The sequence below is a fragment of the Girardinichthys multiradiatus genome, chromosome 7, assembly GCF_021462225.1.
Source record: "Girardinichthys multiradiatus isolate DD_20200921_A chromosome 7, DD_fGirMul_XY1, whole genome shotgun sequence".
NCBI lineage: Eukaryota > Metazoa > Chordata > Actinopteri > Cyprinodontiformes > Goodeidae > Girardinichthys > Girardinichthys multiradiatus.
Genome location: NC_061800.1, coordinates 24,428,389 through 24,449,053, shown reverse-complemented (window position 1 = coordinate 24,449,053; position 20,665 = coordinate 24,428,389). Strand labels below are relative to the sequence as shown.

Here is a 20,665-nt window from a genome sequence, read left to right as displayed (position 1 = left end):
CTCTGGAAGAAATCTCTGAAAAACCTGAGACTCTTTTAAATCAGGAATGAAAACATTTTTGTTTACTCAAGCTTTTGATCTTTAATTGTCACTGATGAGTGATTTCAGCATTTTTTTATATATCCAACGGTTTTAATGTTTTTCCTTAGTATTTTCATAAAGCATTTAAAGGTGTATAAATAGTGCTATGGAATGAAAACTTGCATTACCATGGGTTAAATATCCGTCGCCAACAAAAAATAATGTCTGTGTCCTGGTCATACATACTGTATCATTTTCCATTCATGGCTCTTCATCATGGGAGCGACACCTCAGAGGTGAAATCCTGCAATGGGAGAATTTAAAAGCTGGTCACCTCAATTACATGTCATAACATGTGTGAAGTTTCATTACAGCCAGGAGAGGAGCCTTCTCTTCTAAAACATGGCTTTCCTTATTTTGTTTCAGAAGCAAACTTCGGATAGAAAACGAAGGAGTTTCAATCCATCTAAATATCTTTTGGGCGAAAGGCATTTACAGCAATAAACCTTTTGGGCAAATTAAAATAATTTTAAATCTAAATCTGTTTGGGGTTTGAATAATCTTAGGCTTAACTGCAACTATAAACAAATTAGTGAAATTATTTATTGAGTCCCACTTAAAGGGAAAAAACCTTTGGGTCCAGTAAAACCCGGTATTAGCTCTGTATAAGAAACCACAAAACAGACACATACTTAAATTCTTCTGTCATACTTTATTGCTCTGAATAAACTTCCCTGAATTACTAAAACATTAGTGTGGTACTGTTTAAATAACAACACAATCTGTCTCGACTGATAGGGAACTGATATGTCTCTAAAGCTGCAAAAAAGGAAATGAAACAGTTTTACAGTTACTTCTGCAATTTACAGGCAACCCTTTTCATTTCCTGTCCATTTGGCAAAACAGTTTACCACTTTTATATCTTTAAGAGGCAGGATTATTAGTGTCATAACATGCAGATATAAAGAACGAGCAGATTTTGTACAATATGACTTGACAGTAATGTAAAAATAACTGTCTTGGTTTTTGGCATTGTATGCTTTTTAGATTTGACTTTTTTAAGATAGACTAATTGAAAGAATCAGTTTTTAAAGTTTCAAATTTTTAAAGGATCAATACAATCCATGCGCAATGGTGAGTTTTACTGACACAAGTTTCTCAGCATGTGTATGTGTTGCAGAAACCATACATTTGTCAAATGTGTTATTAAATATACTGTTTTGTGTTATGTTAAGTCAGTAACCGAGTAAGAATCTGTATATGTTTATTTGATCAATGACATGATCCTGGTTCTGGATTTTGTTGCAAGATATTTTGCCTTAATGAGTTCTATAGCAAATGTTTTACATTTAAACTAGGACATAAAGGTGCATTAATCATTTCTGATTTTTACTAAACCTTAAACCTAAATACCTTTGGGGGGGTGGGGGCAGATCAACAGTCAGTGTCCAGGTAATGCCAAGCTATACAGTAATGCATTTACTGAAATACTTTTTAGGTTCAAAACAAGTATGGTCCAGTTCCATGAAATTATGGATTCAAAATAAATAAACCACAAATTATTAATTATAGTGGTTTTTGTAAAACATTTGATAGGATGTTTCTTAAATGTGTCTATGGTTTACTGACTTGTGCTGCTGTTTTAGTGTCCGAGGATACGTAGATACATAACAGCTTTTACAGTGATGCAACTCAACTAACATTGGTAATGTAAACAGTTAATGATAACTAAATCAATAGCCTGGAAGAAGGCATTAGCAAAGAACAACAGTCATTTTAGCTAATTGTAAATTGCATTATGAATTCTTCCATATGCTGGTTTCATACTTTCTCACAAATTCAATGCTGATTATGTTCAGGTCTTCGTTCATGCACATTGTGACAAAGAAGATTCTGTACAACAGTTTTAATCTTATCTTATTTGTTCAGTAGAGAAAAACATGCTCTAGAAGATAATGAAGACTCTTTCAGATTTTTCTGAGATTACATTTTTTGGGGGGGCATAATAAAACAGTGCTCAGGTTAAGTGTTTATTAAAAAGTAAATTCCCTTGATGTGATTGTGTTAAAACAATAGTCACACATGAAAATAAATAGAAATTAACATTTTGACATGTAGATGCATGGAAAATTGGGGTAGAACAACTTTTTTTTATGGAAGTGTCCCATTTTCCACTTGTCCTATCGTGGCCGTTTAGGCATACGATATGGGGAAACTGGTTGCCTACATGTGCCAGGGCAATTTTGATCGATATTAAGAATTTCTCAAGATCTTAATTGCATAATTGACTTTATTATCTCAAGACTGCATCCAGCATCCAAATAGGTCGGCCACATTGATGTAATTGTAACCTTTGTTTGTATGACCTTCAACAATTTGGCTTTTTTGTGTCTTGCTGTGTGTGTGTATGTGTGTGTGGATGTGAGCAGGTTTGTCCATTGGATATGCACAGTTTTTAAAGTGGTGAGAATGTTAGAAAGCCTTCTACAGACAGTACCCAAGAGTATCAAAGAACAGGTGGACTTGACTCCAGATGGCCGCAGCAGCCTCAGGTAGACAGACACAAAGCATCAGGGCAGACCCCGCAAAGAGATAGGTCGTCAGTGGAGCACAGGAGCAGCATCCTCTAAGCCAAAAAGGCACAGGGTGAGACGTAGGGCACAGAGTCACCCCCGCCCCACGGCCATCCCCTGCCACGCAAGCCAAACCTAGGACCCAGCCCAACCAGCAACCGAGGGCCAACACAGACCGCCAGCAACAAGACATCCAAGCATCTAACAAAATAGACCCCCAAAGCCCCAAACACGCCTGGCAGACCTTGCTAGGTGCCACACCTCAAGACCCTGTTGATGTGCGGTATTGCATATCTTAAGGAGAAGGGGATGAGTGTCATGGTGACAACACGGATACCCCTTGAGGCCAACTTTCTAACTGGCTCCCGCTAGTCCCACCTTTACCCACACCAACACAGCACTGACCAAGGCCAGCCATGCAAAGCAAGCCCAATGCTAACAGCCCAGAACTTAGAGAATTGCTGGACCAGCCAGGACCCCGGGCAACAGCAAACCCCAGCAGGTGCACCCAGCTTGCATACCAACATTGAAGGTCCACAGCCCAGGCCCCTCTCAGGCCTGGCAGTCGCAGTACCCAAATGTCAGGTCTGCCTAGGGACAGTACCGCCCTAGTGTGAGAACCCCCTCAACCCTCAGCCACCAATGCCGAGGCAGCAAAGCCCATACCAGTTATGCCATTAAGTGACATATTTAATTGTTGGAGACCAGGTCAATTCAAATTTCTGTTAGTTTTTCTTTGTTAGGTATTATTTAGTCAACTCAGAGGTAAGAACGATACAGTCATAGTTACTTGCAGCAAGGGTAGCCCACTTTGCAGTGAAACTACAAAGTTTTGACACCCTATCTCTTTATTTATATACACAATTCAACAGACAGTTCAGACAGGGTGTATGTGTGTGAGACAGAAAGGAGGCTGGATCACACAGAGATAACAATAATTCACACACACAGGGAGGAAGGCATAGTGCAGGTGCCTTGCAACACAAAGTTTTTACATGAGTGATAACAAGTTTTTGCACCCATCCAACAGTCCCTCCTTTTATCACAAGTAAAAACATTTAATATAAAAACAAATAAGAAAAATACTCTGTATGAGCAGAAACCCACGGACGGTAAACAGATTATATTTTGTGGGAAATACTCATACGGTCCCGCCGCCCTCGGCAACCATTAAAAGTTAAATGTTGATTAATACTTGAAATCATAAAAATAAAAGAATAATACTTGAAATCATAAAAATAAAAGAATAATACTTGAAATCATAAAAATTAAAGAATAATACTTAATGAAAACAGTAAAACATAATAAAGGAATTTAAAAATCTGCCCTGTTTATGTCATCATTGTACTTTTTCTCATTTCACTTAAGCAACAACTTCTTTTGATTTTCTGCTGTAAGGTCATTTTATGAAATACAATGTATGAGTACACTCAGGCTTTTGATGTGATTTATTTACAACATGTCATCATAATCGTCCCCTTCATTTTCGTGCATTTCTACCTGGTTCAGTGTTGCATATGCCACCGTGACTGACTGAGTTACTATTCTTTGTACCATGCATTTGCAACATGGGATAATACATATTGACAGGAGACACAGAAGGCCCATGCATGCTATTACTGCAACTAAGAGAACCTTAAACATATTTATCCATCCCCCTGTGAGCATCCAATCTAACCAAGAAGAGTTAGGATCTGGGTGGTCATGTGCCATGACATTTTGCAGATTCCGTAGGTTGTTTAATGCTCCCGTTATGTTTGCAGAGTGTATATTATCTGGGATATATGTGCAACAGGTGTTATTCAATAGAACACAAACGCCCCCCGTTGATGCTGTTAGAATATCCAAAGCCATGCGGTTCTGAATTATCATGGCTCGCATAGCGCTTATTTCTGTGTTTTGACCCTCTTCTACTATTATGGAGTTATTTAGAAACAATCCAAATCGATAACTTAAAGTTTCCACGCGCAGCATTAATTTGCCCACACCTAACCAGGGTAAGAGAGATAATAATGTTTTATCATCTTTAGACCAAAGTTTAAATTCATCTGGGACATTTGTTCCCCAAATGGGGTCATGTGGTTTAACATCTATTTCCCTTTTTGACCTCCTATGTGGTATAACTATAGTCTGCTTACTAAGTACCACAGTGTGATCTGATGTGAAAACTGGGGCACATACACCATACCAACTGGGTGGAAGTACATAAGCGTTATTATCACATAACCATGCCACCCCTTCTATCCAGTATATGCCGTTTCCAGGATTATTCCTGTAAGTGTAGAAGTAGTTACATTTCGTAGTATTCCCTTCAAAATGAGTATGATTCCCTGTAATATTTTGTCTTATGCAGTGTCGATGGTTTCCGGGGTCTGTTACATATGCTTTGAATGGTTCTGATTTCCCTGTAATGTTGAGAGGTTGCCATTGTTTTCTGTCGCAAGTGCAGTTTTCTGGGTCACAACTATAATTTAATATCTGGTTACTGAAAGAATGGTCTGGCATAAGAAATAACTTTTTATTTGTATATCCTATCAGGCCCATTGATATGGTGCAACTTGACTCGGTGAGGTTCATAGCTTTGACATATATGGTGGGGCCTTGGGAATGCACGGGCATTATAGAACACACATAACAATCAGTTTTATTTTGAGTTTTAGCTGTGTCATACACATAACGATACCAGTAATTTTGCAGAAATGGGTGTGTGTCATGTCCTTCCGTCAGTGGTCTGAGATGGGTCCCGTCTGATGTCCATCTCTTCTGGTTCGGTATCACCTCCTGTGGATCCTGCTTTAGATAGAGAAAGAGTCCTGCTACCAGAATTAAGCTCAGGCTTATCAGTCCTGTCCTCATGTTACAGAGAGCCATTTTATAATTGGGCGCAAATCAGCTGTTTTCTTCACCGGTTTGAGACGCTGGGCCATATGGGTCCTCCAACTCCTTTGAACCCGGACTTCCTCTGCTACCCCGTTGGTTGGTTTGGCTCCTGTAACGGCAAAACTGGCTTACAGTGGCTTTTATGGATCCAGGAAGGCCTCTCTGCTATTTTCAGAGCCGTGGGCGTTGTCAGGAGCACTTGAAACGGCCCTTTCCACCAAGGAGTGCTCCAATCCTTCCGGTGGAGTGTCTTAATCAGGGCCAGGTCTCCAGGCCTCAGGTCATTCTGTGGGATAGGAGCAGAGATTATCGGCAGACCACTGGACATTTGTTTTTCTTTTGTCTGCAACATTTTATTCATCCACTCAGCTAATGAAGTTTCCTGTTGTGCTTTCTCTATTTCATTCATGTCAGAGGGCAGAGAAAACGGTCTGCCATGTACTATTTCTTTGAGAATACAAATTCACATCAGCAACTTGGTGTCACGTGATCTCAGGCTCAGAACACAGTGGGTGGAGTTATACAATGATGTACAGTAGGTGGCAAATGGAGTAAAACCAGTTTGATTTGGAGTTATTCTCATCCATTATTTAACCAGGGATAGGCATTCGGGCCATGGCCTCCCTGTTTCTTCCATTGTTTTCCTTAATCTTTAACTGAAACCCTAATGCATTAGAACTTAGTTCTATTAATTTATTTACAAAATGAGTTCCATTATCTGACCTTATAATCTGTGGGATACCATATGTGGGGAAGAAATGTGTCACTAGGTTCATCTATTACAACTAGGCAATATTTCTTCCCCCGTGTTTGCAACAAATTATGCATGATCTGCAAAAATTAAATTGATGCTTTACCAGATGTGACATATTCCCCCCTTGACACGTGGGTCTTCCCAATGTGTCACTGTAGCCGCTGTGTTGTATAAATGTTTTGGGAGGATTGGTTTATCTTCTATCTGATAGATGTCATCTTTTCTCTGTGCTCCTCTCTTTAGCCAGGCCTTTATTTCTGTCTTGGTTGCTGACTGTTGGGCGTCTTTCAGCACGTCTGTGTCTATAAATAGCAGATCTGACATTTTCTCTTTAATAGGTTGAAATGAGTTAGTTCTGTCCCTGATGATGTTTTAAAACCTCTATTTTGCCAAATCTTAGCATGGTGATGTACTGATCCGTAAACGTATTGGCTGTCTGTGTATATAGTAAGTATTTGTCCCTCATGTAATTCACATGCTCTTACTACAGCATATAATTCTGCTGTTTGGGCTGAGCATGTATTGGGTAGAGATTTAGCTTCTATTATCCTATCGATGGTTGTTATTGCATAACCAACTCTATTCTTTCCATATTCATCTTTAGATGCTGAGCCATCTACAAACACAACACATGAATCAGGTATAAGGGTTTGAGAAATGTCTTGTCTGGGTTTTGTGTCTTCTTCAACTTTTGCTTTATAAGAATGTGGTTTTCCATCTTCTGCAGTAGGTATTAGAGTACTTGGATTTAAAGGGCACATCTTTTTAGAGTTATGGTTGGCTGTGATAATAATAGCGATGTCAGTGTGATATGCCTTGCATGTAGCGTCAGGTGCTTCTCTTAATATTCCTGACTTCAACATATCTTGTATTACTGGCTTAGTACCTTCTTCAGCTTCTGGCTTTAAGGGGTATTAGCGGACTAATGGCCTTTTTTCAGATATTAGTTTTAACCTTATATGGTGGGAACCCCTTTATAAGTCCTACATCCGTTGATGATTGGGACCACAGTTCAGGTAGGACAGCAGCTAGGGCAGGATGCATGTTGCTCTCTTTGCTCTCAGCTAAGCCCTGTATTTGTCCCTCTGCCTCATCTAAATGTGTCCTTGGATGGACTTTGACTCTCCACGCCAGAATGAGCTTCCAGATTCCTGTATTAGGATCCACTTTTGACAGTGTCAGTGCTGTTCCTGCAGAGGTTTAAAGCCTCTGTTTTTCCAAATTCTTATTATTCTTTTTTATCATATTTTATAAAGTAAGTCCTTATTACATTTAAAAATGAGATCAATATTTTTGGTAGTTGCTATTATTATAAATAATGCTTGGTTTAGTTATTATTAAAAATAAAAAATAAAAACTCACTCACTGATGAACACAAAAAATGAAGGGCATATTATATCTTATAATCTTAGTTTATCTTACCCAGTTTTATAGATACAACATACAGTTTCAGTCAGCTTTGTATTTAGTTCAAGTAACTAAAGTTTGTTTCAATTAACTCAATTTTTCTCTATTTCAGTCCAGTCCAGTAATTCTGTTAAGGTTCATTTCATCTTGTGTTAAGTTCGAGTCTAATTCAATCATTTTGAACCTGACTGGAAAAAGTCTAAACATCTGTTAAAATCTTTTTGTTTTACCATAGAGAACTGACCTAATATTATTATGGTAATGTTGAGGACTCTAATTTTTACATAACATGAAAGACATTTATTTCACAAAAACAGACAGTCAAATACAGACATTTGGCCACATGAAAGTTTAAATAACCTGTTTGTAAAAGAATTATGAAAAATTGAAGACGGATCTATGAACTTTCCTATGGTTATCAGTATTTTCAATACAGGTAGAACCTTTGCCATCTTTATATGATTTTTCGAAAAAGATTCTGGAAACCTTATTAAGATATAAATTTGGCAAAGATCATCAGAACATCAGACCTTTATTAGCGCTTTGAAGGTCCCTCAAAGATGCATTACAATGAAATCAGTCATTCCCATTCACACACATTCACACACTACTTACTTATTTCTCTGTCAGAGTAATTTTTATTTGCAAAAATTTGAACATAATTTGACTTCTATTATTCTTAAAATGCACATTGTTTCCTCATAACCCCTTTTGTTTCCACAAGGTCTGTTTTGAACACTTCAATTCTTTTTTTTTATTCACCAAGAATCAATAAGGTGGTCTTAGTGGGGTCCACCTTAAAGGTGTTATCTGTTGGGTGTCATGTTATCATTGTCAGGTCAGTGAGGTTCATAAGTCAGTCAGAACCTTGGTCATTTGGTCTGTGCACATAATGTTTCATAGATCCAGCCTATGATTAGTCAGCAAAACTTCCACCTATAGGAGAAAAATTGATTGTTAATGAATGAGCTGCATTTCCTAGGAACACTGTCTTCCTCCTGGATGAGCATCACCTGTTGAAAAACCTTCATCATTGTTTGTTCCACATATTCAATCAGATCTTTATATTATACCAGTAGGTGAAGTTGTTAGTATCTCATGTAGACTGACATATACTGTTGCATTTGGAGAGGATCTCAGATTAAATAAACTTAGTTAGAGCTTCAATCCAGGTTCATTTTGTGTCTGCAGACTTTAGCCAATTTTTCTTTTCTTTTTTTTTTTTATACATAAAGAGCAAGATTCAAAACATTTTCAAAAGGCAGATTGTGGCAGAATGTAGACAAAACTGCTTATTGATTGACAAAATAACATTCAAGCACACAATCACCATATTAAAAGGCTCTACTTCTAGAGAATCACTAAACTTCTGAGGTCCGGTTTTGGCCCGCGGACCTTGAGTTTGACACATGCAGGGTAGAGTTACAATTTTTTTCAGACCTTTCAGCAGAGACAGGCTTCTGCTGTTTGCAGACGTTTTATCTTTGTTTTCAGGCAGCTGCATCTCTTTGTCAAGGTCGTTTCACAGAGCTGAAATTTAACTTCTCTCAAAGAGGAAAAATCAAGAATGCACACAATCTGAGCCAAATATGGAATTATTTCCCTGTAAAATGAATCTTTTGCATTTTATCATGATATTGTTGGTAGTATAACACCATAGAATGATTTTTAAAGCACCTGTTTCTCACTAATGTTTGCCTACAAAATCTTTTACTCTCAGATTACTTCTTTAACAACATTCTGTTCTCTCTTCTCTAGTCATTGTTCACTGGGTTGTCCAGTTGGATAGTTTCCATGTTGTCCACATTGTCACCTCCTATTTTAACTTCTTTTACCACGTCCTCTAAAACCACCTCTTAGTCTTTATAATTTGGGGCTACCTTGGTATTCTAACCTGGGATGGGTGGCGGTCCGCCCCCCTTTATTTGTTTTCAGTTAAGCTGAAAGTTTTTTCCTGTGCTTTTCTTAAGGCCTCAGTATTATGGCTATGTCAGTTAAAAGCTGCTCTTATTGTTGTTTTTTTAATTAATGTTTTTGTTTTAATCTGTTTATCAACTGTGTGCACTCAGGGACTGAAAAGTCCCCTTTGAAATTATAATCTGGCAAGGTTTTTTATTGTCTCTTGAATCTTTTGAATGCATAATCTCCAGTTTAAGATCCCCGTGTAGTTTTAGGATTTCAGTGATAAAATTAAGTTACCTGAAAATCCGTATTTTTATGCCATCGTGTACATATTTCTGTTAAATCAGAGATTTTTCTCTGTTCTTTCCCCATTGTTCTTTGTTATTTTTCTCTTTTTAGTTTTCATTATTTCTAATTTTAGATCCCCTTGTAATTTTAAGACATCCTTTGTATCTAATTTGCCCAAAAACCCATGTTTTTTATTTTTTATCTATGACAGATCATACCTGCTCCTTTTACATAGTTCTCCATAAACTTTACCTCCCCTTCTAAGTCAATTAGTTTACTTTGTTTCTTCCCCATTATGTTTTATGTTAGTTTAATTGTAGTATAAATGTCCCAGATAAAAGGTCACTGGCATGAGACTTTAAGGAGAGGACATTAACACGCCCTTCTACTGCAACTAATTCGCAGCGGTGTTAATTTTCTGGAATGAAATCCGACCTGAATCTCCAAAGTCACCAGTACGTAGTTTTAATCTGGGCAAAATAAAACACAGGACTAGCAGAATCCTGCTGATTCTATTAAAATGCTTAGTCCTCCAAACACACACAACACAGTCACAAAGTTAGTTTCAGGTACCTTGTAATTTTTCTAAGTTAACTTGGTGTTATTTCATGAGCTCAATTTACTCCGTTCTTTTTACTTTTATAGCGCTTATTCTATTCCCTCGCAGGGGAATAACCCTTAGTCGTTTTATTTGGCCCCCTTCTTGGCGGGGCCCTACCTTAATTTGTCACTATTCCTTTCACGGTGGAATAAAACCATCCCAATGCAGCGTCCTTACCGGCGACGCACTACCAACGACTTTTAAGTACTTTTCTTCTTTTATTTATATAGCGCTTACTCTATTCCCTCGCAGGGGAATAATCTTCAGTCGTTTACTTTAATCCCCTTCTTGGCGGGGCCCTACCTTAATTTGTCACTATTCCTTTCACGGTGGAATAAAACCATACCAATGCAGCGTCCTTACCGGCGACGCACTACCAACAACTTTTAAGTACTTTTCTTCTTTTATTTATATAGCGCTTACTCTATTCCCTCGCAGGGGAATAATCCTCAGTCGTTTACTTTAATCCCCTTCACGGCGGGATTGTACCAAATTTGTCACTATTCCTTTCACGGTGGAATAAAACCATCCGAATGCAGCGTCCTTACCGGCGACGCACTACCAACGACTGTTAAGTACTTTTCCTATGAACTGTATTTTAAAACTGTCTCACCTCGGAGTTGACTTCTTGGTGACTCTCTGGACCCTGTGAGAGTCACCCCGCGCCGAGGAAGGCGATAACCCACTGGCCAGGTGTGAATTCACACACACCGGGACTTTCAGCCACTCCGACTAATGGAGGCTGTGCAGCGGTGCTTCGCTCGACGTCAGGCTTCCCCCACGGATCCCAGAGTCACTGTTAAAGCAAAGAGAAATAAGGTTATTGAATGAATCCGGCTACGAAGGACCAATAAATGTTAGGTATTATTTAGTCAACTCAGAGGTAAGAACGATACAGTCATAGTTACTTGCAGCAAGGGTAGCCCACTTTGCAGTGAAACTACAAAGTTTTGACACCCTATCTCTTTATTTATATACACAATTCAACAGACAGTTCAGACAGGGTGTATGTGTGTGAGACAGAAAGGAGGCTGGTTCACACAGGGATAACAATGATCTCACACACACAGGGAGGAAGGCATAGTGCAGGTGCCTTGCAACACAAAGTTTTTACATGAGTGATAACAAGTTTTTGCAACACAAAGTTTTTACATGAGTGATAACAAGTTTTTGCACCCATCCAACATTCTTAAACGCAGACATTCTCTCCATAGAAACAAAATCTAATAACATTGTTTTTTAAGAAATCATATTTAAACTCTTTTATTCTTCCAGTTCTCCAGGGATGTTAATAGGCCTTCACATACTTTCACCAAAATACACAAACAGGCAGACAGTGCCTGAGAGAATGTAGACTGTCATCAGGTAAATCTCTCATGCTGTTTGAACATGTGTTTGTAAGTGAGAAACCCATTTAGAACATCCTTTGTTTTGTGTAGAGTGTTCAATGAAGGATTTTGTATTGTAAAAGCTTACTGTTGGCATTCGGGGTCATTCTACAAGTGTTTGATCTGTTTGGTTTGTTTGAGTTTGTTTACTTTTCTCAGCCAGGTGTTTTCTGTTTATTCAGGTTTATTAGATCTCTTCTGTTTACTTTTTGCTACTTTTTGAATTCTGGTGTTTCATGTGTTTAGTTACATTTCCTTTTAGATCTGTTTTCCCTTGGTTTTGTTATCTAGTCTAGTCTCTTTGTGTATCTTGTGTTCAGTTCCTCATGTCCCAGTTATTTCTCTTGCTAATCAGGTTCGTCACTCCCTCTATCTCCCTGGAGCCCTGATTCACAACTGTGTCATAATGCTCCTGATTAGCCAGTCTCCTTGTTCATTGGCTTACACTTCTTTCCCCTCTGTACTTAAGCTCTTTGGTTTCCATTATTCACCGTTGGTTCCTTCTCTTAACATCTGTTTACACCTCATTACCTACCCTGTGTTTTTGCCCTGGTCTGGTCCTGAGTTCTTCCATGTCTGTTGCCTGGATTTTCCATCCAGTTTTTGTTTTTTCACCACCTGAGTTCCTGACCAAGTTTATTTTCATTAAACCTTTTTTATCATTTCAACCTTTTTCTGCATTTCGGTCCTACATCCAAAATTTAACTTGACAGGTTTGTGTAAACTTTACACCAATAGTTAAGGTATGTAACAGCAGACAGATCGACATCCCATTTACTGATATTAAGTGAGATCGTTAAATCTACTTCTCAACGTTTTATGTAAGTTTTTGAGAGTAACTTTGGGGGAAGACGTTTATGCTATATGGACGAACTTCTATGTGTATTTGTTTAATCTTAAATTTGGACTGGATAATAGATTTTACTTAGTGATGATCAAAGAATTAATTTTTATCAATGCCATATGAATCCGTATGAAGGGAATGAAATAATTTCCATCAAATACTGTATGTCCTCCTAAATGATTTATCCGTTTACTGTTCCACGCCAAAAAATTAGGAGATATATATATACACAATGCTCAAAAAAATAAAGGGAACACTCAAAAAACACATCCTAAATCTGAATGAATGAAATATTTTCATTAAATTCTTTGTTCTGTACAAAGTTGAATGTGCTGACAACAAAATCACACAAAAATCATCAATGGAAATCAAATTTATTAACCAATGGAGGCCTGAATTTGGAGTCACACACAAAATTAAAGTGGAAAAACACACTACAGGCTGATCCAACTTTGATGTAATGTCCTTAAAACAAGTCAAAATGAGGCTCAGTATTGTGTGTGGCCTCCACGTGTCTGTATGACCTCCCTACAACACCTGGACATGCTCCTGATGAGACAGTGGATGGTCTCCTGAGGGATCTCCTCCCAGACCTGGACTAAAGCATCCACCAACTCCTGGACAGAATGTGGTGCAACGTGACGTTGGTGGATGGAGCGAGACATGATGTCCCAGATGTGCTCAATCGGATTCAGGTCTGGGGAACGGGCGGGCCAGTCCATAGCTTCAATGTCTTCATCTTGCAGGAACTGCTGAAACACTCCAGCCACATGAGGTCTAGCATTGTCCTGCATTAGGAGGAACCCAGGACCAACCGGACCAGCACATGGTCTCACAAGGGGTCTGAAGATCTCATCTCGGTACCTAATGGCAGTCAGGTTACCTCTGGCGAGCACATGGAGGGCCATGCAGCCCTCCAAAGAAATGTCACCCCACACCATTACTGACCCACTGCCAAACTGGTCATGCTGAAGGATGTTGCAGGCAGCAGATCGCTCTCCACGGTGTCTCTAGACTCTGTCATGTCTGTCACAGGTACTCATTGTGAACCTGATTTCATCTGGGAAGAGCACAGGGCGTCAGTGGCAAATTTGCCAAACCTGGTGTTCTCTGGCAAATGCCAAGCATCCTGCACGGTGTTGGGCTGTGAGCACAACCCCCATTTGAGGACGTCGGGCCCTCATACCATCCTCATGGAGTTGGTTTCCAACCGTTTGTGCAGACACATGCACATTTGTGGCCTGCTGGAGGTCATTTTGCAGGGCTCTGGCAGTGCTCCTCCTGTTCCTCCTTGCACAAAGGTGGAGGTAGCGGTCCTGCTGCTGGGTTGTTGCCCTCCTACGGCCTCCTCCACGTCTCCTGGTGTACTGGCCTGTCTCCTGGTAGCGCCTCCAGGCTCTGGACACTACGCTGACAGACACAGCAAACCTTCTTGCCACAGCTCGCATTGATCTGCCATCCTGGATGAGCTGCACTACCTGAGCCACTTGTGTTGGTTGTAGAGTCCGTCTCATGCTACCACGAGTATGAAAGCACCACCAACATTCAAAAGTGACCAAAACATCAGCCAGAAAGCATAGGTACTGAGAAGTGGTCTGTGGTCCCCACCTGCAGAACCACTCCTTTATTGAGAGTGTCTTGCTAATCACCAAAGATTTCTCCCTGTTGTCTATTCCATTTGAACAACATAATGTGAAATTGATTGTCAATCAGTGTTGCTTCCTAAGTGGACAGTTTGGTTTCACAGAAGTTTGATTTACTTGGAGTTATGTTGTGTTGTTTAAGTGTTCCCTTTATTTTTTTGAGCAGTATATATTTTTTTTTGCAGGATGTCTAGGTTGTTCCAAATGGGTGTTCATCAGCATGGGAGAAATGAATACCTATTCATTTTGAGATCTTCCTACAAGGCTGTCAAAGATGTACTGATGTTGATCCTTTTAAAACAGCTATGCTCCTTAACAAAAGGGTTGATAAATGGAGAGATGCAGACTCACTTTCACATAGTGTTTGTTCAATTTCTATCCATAGACTTTATGATAGATTTTTCCAATTCCATTTTAAGTTTTATTCTAATCTATGTGTCAGATAATATTTATAAAAGTTTTAGAGTTCCAGTCCTCCTGAACTTTTAGCCTATTGTAAAGTTTTTCAACTTATGCGTGGAGGTTTAGATGTCCATTGAACTTTTTATATGATAAAATCTAAGCTTCTGAACAAAGTCTGGGGTGGTTTAACTGTTTGGAGAAAGGTGAACATTAGAGGAGATAACAAGGGGCCTTTGATTTCTTCCATTTGATATAGTCTGACATTTTTGAACTAATTTAGAAAGAGCAACACATCATCGACATATAAACAAATTTTGTCGATTCTACTAGCTGTTTGAATTGCATAAATATTTTTTTTTTGACAAACTGCAGCTGCAACTGATGAGGGGGAGTAAGGACAACACTGTCTGATCTCTCTTTCAAGGTTTAAGCTCTGAGAAATCCAGTAATTTGTTTTCACACAGGCATTATGTGAGTTATATAGTAATCTGATCCACGACAAAAGGGTATGTCCAAATCCAAATTTATGTAAGGTAGCAAATGGAAATTTTCAATTAAGTAATTTTAAGATCTGCAAGTGATATTGGGCAATAGTGAGTGATCTTTACCCATCCTATAAATATGATTAATGTTCACCCAGTTAATACAAAATTCTTGTGTTTTTGTTTAATGGTGGCATAATCCTGGAAAGACTGCTGATTTCTGCAGACAGTCATTGACACCTTTCACAAGGAGAGGAAGCCACAAAAGGTTAATGGGTTTTCAGTGTTGAATCCAAGCATATTAATGGAAAGTTGATAGTAAGGAAAACGTGTGGTTCACAAAGGTTAACAAGCAACACAGAAAACCACTTTCACCCAAAAGGAGATGAGTCCAAGAATGTAATGCATGTACTCTACAGTACATTGACATATTCTTTAGTACATTGACATATACGAATTTGTTTTGTTTATAATGGCCCTATGGAGTAATCTCAAAACTCTTTCTCAATAGTACTAAAACAGTGAAAATCAAGCAAACCTGAGCAGTTCATTGTAACAGGAGGGTTTTAACTTTAACATATTGCATACAGATCTTATAACAAGCTTTTGTTACTCCATATGATTGACTTTATTATTCATTTCAGACTGTAAACTGTTGGATTCATCTGCTTCTCCTTGGTCTCTACTGCCATCTAGAGATCCAACCTGCTGCCTGTGAACCTCACTGGACAGCACAGTTTCTTTGTGATGTGACAGCCTCCAATACCTCCAAGGTCCTATTTGACTGCAGTCGACGTGCCTTAGAAAAGGTCCCCGTTGGGATAACCAGCAACGTTACTGCTCTTGATTTATCAGAAAATTCCCTGAAGACTATTAGAACTGATGAATTTTCCAGTTTGCTGAATCTGACTTGGCTCAATCTCAACTGGGCAAACCTGAACAAGAAAGTGACATTTATGGCAAACCTCAAAAACCTAACAAAACTGCATGAGTTAAAAATGAGTGGCAATGGCCTTGAAGAAATTCCAAGTACCCTCCCTGTCACTGTGGAAATCCTTGATCTGAGCGGCAATAATATTACATTTCTGAATCAAAGTAGCTTTGCCGGCTTACCAAACCTGACTCAACTGTGGTTATCCAAAAACTGCTACTACTGGAATCCATGTGGCAGACCTGTGACAATCCGGGAAAACAGTCTTACCCACATGTCCAAACTGCAATATCTGGATTTATCTTATAACAACTTAACCCAAGTTCCCAAAGGACTACCAGAGTCTTTAGAAATGCTTAATGTGAGCTGTAACAAAATACAGTACATACTTAAGAATGATTTTTTTGGCTTGAATAACTTAAAACTCCTTAAAATACAAGGGAACTGCCCGAGGTGTGAAAACGCTCCATATCCCTGTGTGCCCTGCCCTAAACATTCTCTTGGAATTGACGCTGATGCATTTGAAAGTCTTTCACAACTTGAGGAACTCAATATGGGAGGAAACTCACTGGAATATCTGAATCCATTATGGTTTAAGAATCTGAGGAAGCTTAAACATCTGCTCCTTTCATTTAACTTCTTACTCAATGAAATTACTGGAAAGGCTGAATTTCTGCAATTCCTCCCAAGGCTTGAAGTGATTGAATTTTCTTTCAACTATGCTTTAAAACAGTATCCTGTAACCATTAATCTTTCAAATGAGTTTTCAAATCTTAAGTCTTTAAGAACCTTGCATATGGAGGGTATGGTCTTCCAAAATATTGGACCAGACACACTCAAGCCTCTCTATGGACTTAGAAATCTATCAGCCTTGAATTTGGGGACTAACTTTATAATTCAGGCTGATTCCACTGTCTTCACCAAATTTCATCCCTTGAAAATGATTTATTTGGCAGAAAACAGGCTTTATCCCACTCCACACAAAAAGGTTTTAAATTTGGAAGATGGATACACTCAGAAATCAGACGTTTCTGTTTCTTCATTTATAAAACTTCCTCCAAAAGACTTTACATTTGAATTAACTCATGGCCTTATAAAGCCACAGTGCTTTAACTCTGGACGAGTTCTTGTTCTCAGCTCAAATAACTTGTTTTTCATTTCTCAAAAGCAGTTTGAAGGTTATGGAGATATTGCATGTCTGAATCTATCTGGGAATGGATTCTCTGCTGCACCTAATGGCACAGAGTTCTCATTACTGCCGAATTTGACCTACTTGGACCTGTCCTTCAATAAGATTGATCTGGCTTATGATCATAATTTCCAGGAACTGCAGAAACTTGAAGTGCTCGACCTCAGTTGGAATTCGCACTACTTTAAATCTTATGGGATAACACATAATTTAAACTTCCTAAAATATTTGCCTGTTCTGAGAGTACTGAATATGAGCCACAACTCAATTTCCACATTAACAACAAAACAGATGCACAGCAGATCTTTAGCAGAACTACAGTTTACACATAATGACCTTGGGACTCTTTGGAAAGAAGGGGAAGACTCATATAAGACTCTTTTTACCAACCTCACTAATTTGACAGTTTTAGATATATCGTGGAATAAGATCAAAAAGATTCCTTATGATGTTTATAAAAAGTTTCCTATGAACCTAACTGAACTACACATCAGTCATAATGAAATCACTGACTTTTTATGGGACAGTCTGACTTATTTCCATCAGCTTAAAATTTTAGACTTAAGTCACAATTCCTTGTCCAATATAGCAGGTATTAAAAAAATTACTAGCCTCTCTTTGACTTTTCTTTATCTGACTCACAATGACATTTTTCACTTGGGTAATGTAGCTTTTAATGGCATGAAAAGCCTTGACACTCTTAGCCTCAGCTCCAACAAATTGACCATCATCAATCAGTCCACATTCCAACCGAGACCTGAAAATCTTAAAACTTTATTTTTGCAGAAAAACCCATTTCAATGTACATGTGATTCTTTGGATTTCGTTGTATGGATTGGAAAAACACAGATAAAGATTCCTAGATTGACAACTGAGGTCCGATGTGAAACACCAGAAAAGGACAGGAACAAACTACTGATATACTTTAAAATTGACCAATGTGTAAATGATGATCAGGCATTCAGGATGTTTGTTCTCACAACCTTCTTTCTTATTCTCTTTATGTTTGTGGCAACAGTTGCTCACTTATTCTACTGGGATGCTTCCTATGTCATCCACTATATCAAGGCTAAACTAAAGGGATACAAATCTTTGTACTCACAGGAAAATATTTATGACGTCTTTGTGACCTATGACACCAAAGATCCACGTGTCTCTGAGTGGGTAATGATGAATCTGCGGGTGAAATTGGAAGAGGAAGGTGAGAAGCTTCTTCCTTTGTGCTTGGAGGAGAGAGACTGGCCCCCAGGAGTCCCACTAGTGGATAACCTTACACACAGCATCCAAAATAGTCGCAAAACCCTGTTTGTCCTAACAGAGGCCTACGTTAAAACCGGAGTGTTCAAACTGGCAATGTATCTGGCCCACCAGAGACTGCTGGATGAAAATGTGGATGTAATTGTGCTGTTGATGCTGGAACCTGTCCTGCAGCATTCTCACTTCCTGCGGCTCAGGAGGAGGCTGTGTGAGAAAAGTATTGTTGTGTGGCCTAAAACTGCAGCTGCTGAACTCTGGTTCTGGCAAAACTTGAGAAATGTTGTAAGAGTGGACAATCAGATTATGTACAGCAAGACCTATAAAAAGTTATTCAGCAGCAAGTAGGGAGGAGGATAATGGTTGTTCATAATAACCTAGGAATTGTTTGAGCTTTTAGGAATTTTACACTTTTAAATATGCCATTGCAGCTGAGTCTTTGCAACATTTGTTACTGAATTTCAGAAATTATGAAAAGCACCTAATTATGTAAATGACTTATTTTTTTCACCATCAAGTAAAAGAGGATGGTAATCAAGGGCAATAAGTGTCACAAACCCATAAATACGCTGAATTAACATGCAATCGTTAGTTGAATTCATTAAGTTATTGTATGTCAAAAATGACCTACAATTATTTCTGTATGTTTAATTATTCCATTGTTCCTGCTATACTGTACAGGCCACCATGTAAACAATTTAGGTTGTTTCTGGTGCTCCTCAAACAGACCCAGATACCTGACTCAGGCTAAGAGTTCTGTAGTCAAGGTAAGCAGTTTGAGGTTGAGTTGCTGCCAGGTAAATGAACTGCATGTTAGGGGTCTGCATTGACAGTTCAAATTATTTCATGGTGGTCTGCAAAACATTACATGTGAGAGACTTTCATTAATATGGATTCCATTTTATGTATTTCTAATATCTCTATTTACTAAAAATATTTTTAAATATCATTTTCAAATTAAACAGACTGATGTGTATTTATTTGAAACATTTCCAATCATGTTTGACCTAAAACTATAACATATTTATTTAACTGCTTTTATATCTTGGACTGTGACACTTTGGGTCTTCAGTAGGATGGTAAGAATAATTAATTGTATGTAGTGTAAATCAACTAAATTTTAGAAAATGTCTCTTCATAAGTTTGTGTTAATTTAAATCATGCTGCACATTTAATAGAATCTGTAAATGGCAAGTTGTCGAAATAAATCATAATTAACTAAATTGCATCATCAATGTCCATTGGAAGTTTTTATACGCAGTGTGAACTGAAAAGAAATATGTTTCTTGGCTAAATCTGTGGTTCCCATTTAGACAAGGCTTCTTTCTTCCCTGCATTACCACTTTAGCCCACATGGGGTCACAAGTGGTAAAGAAGTAAAAACTCATCATCCCACCCATAAACTCTTACATTACCTACATAATTTGTGCGTGAAAAAACACATATAGAACCACTGCTGTGATCCGCACATATGTGACGTCCGGAGAAATTTACCGGACAGCCTTTTAATCACGTAATGAGACGCAGCTGGTGGTGCTAAATTAATGGCAGTTATGCTTCGTCAAAAATGGATGCGCTTGTTAAAACTTATGTTGCGGTACGGATGTGTGAAGCATTTGTTTCAAATCACCTTAAACAATATAAATTCAATTTTAATATAGAAATATGTGGTTGGTTGACAAACGCAGAACAGAGGTGACGTCAGAGGGTTATTAACATACTGGGCAGTATTTATTGAATGAAGGAGCCGTTCCTCCACATTCTGCCCCTGCGCATTTGAGCTGGTCTTCCGGTGTGATTTCTGTGCTTACAAGCTTGGTGAGTGTCTGTTTTTTATTAAACAATTTGCCAATGTAAAAATGTGCACTTTATCATTTTAGTTTGCAAAGGAAAAGACAGCACTTTCTGTAACAGATACCTTGAGTAGTGACAAATGGGTATTAAGTTGGCATTCTGCTCTCCTAATTTGTCTACACCAAGTAGATTAAGCCTATTTGTTCTGGTGTAGAGGACTAAACTTCTGTCATGTTCCTATTGACCTCTAGACTAAACATTGCTCGGGTGTGCTGATCTCATTACTAAAATGATGAATGAACGTTACAAGCC

General features: G+C 38.5%; 1 protein-coding gene across 1 annotated transcript; it reads left to right on the top strand.

Annotated features, from left to right (window-relative positions):
- Nucleotides 1–940: 940 nt before the first annotated feature.
- LOC124870776 (toll-like receptor 8) lies at nt 941–19,787 on the top strand. Its single transcript, XM_047369571.1, has 2 exons — nt 941–1,155; nt 15,830–19,787. Exons 1-2 carry the CDS (start codon nt 1,153–1,155, stop codon nt 18,905–18,907), a joined length of 3,081 nt encoding a protein of 1,026 aa, XP_047225527.1. The 5' UTR covers nt 941–1,152; the 3' UTR covers nt 18,908–19,787.
- Nucleotides 19,788–20,665: the final 878 nt, after the last annotated feature.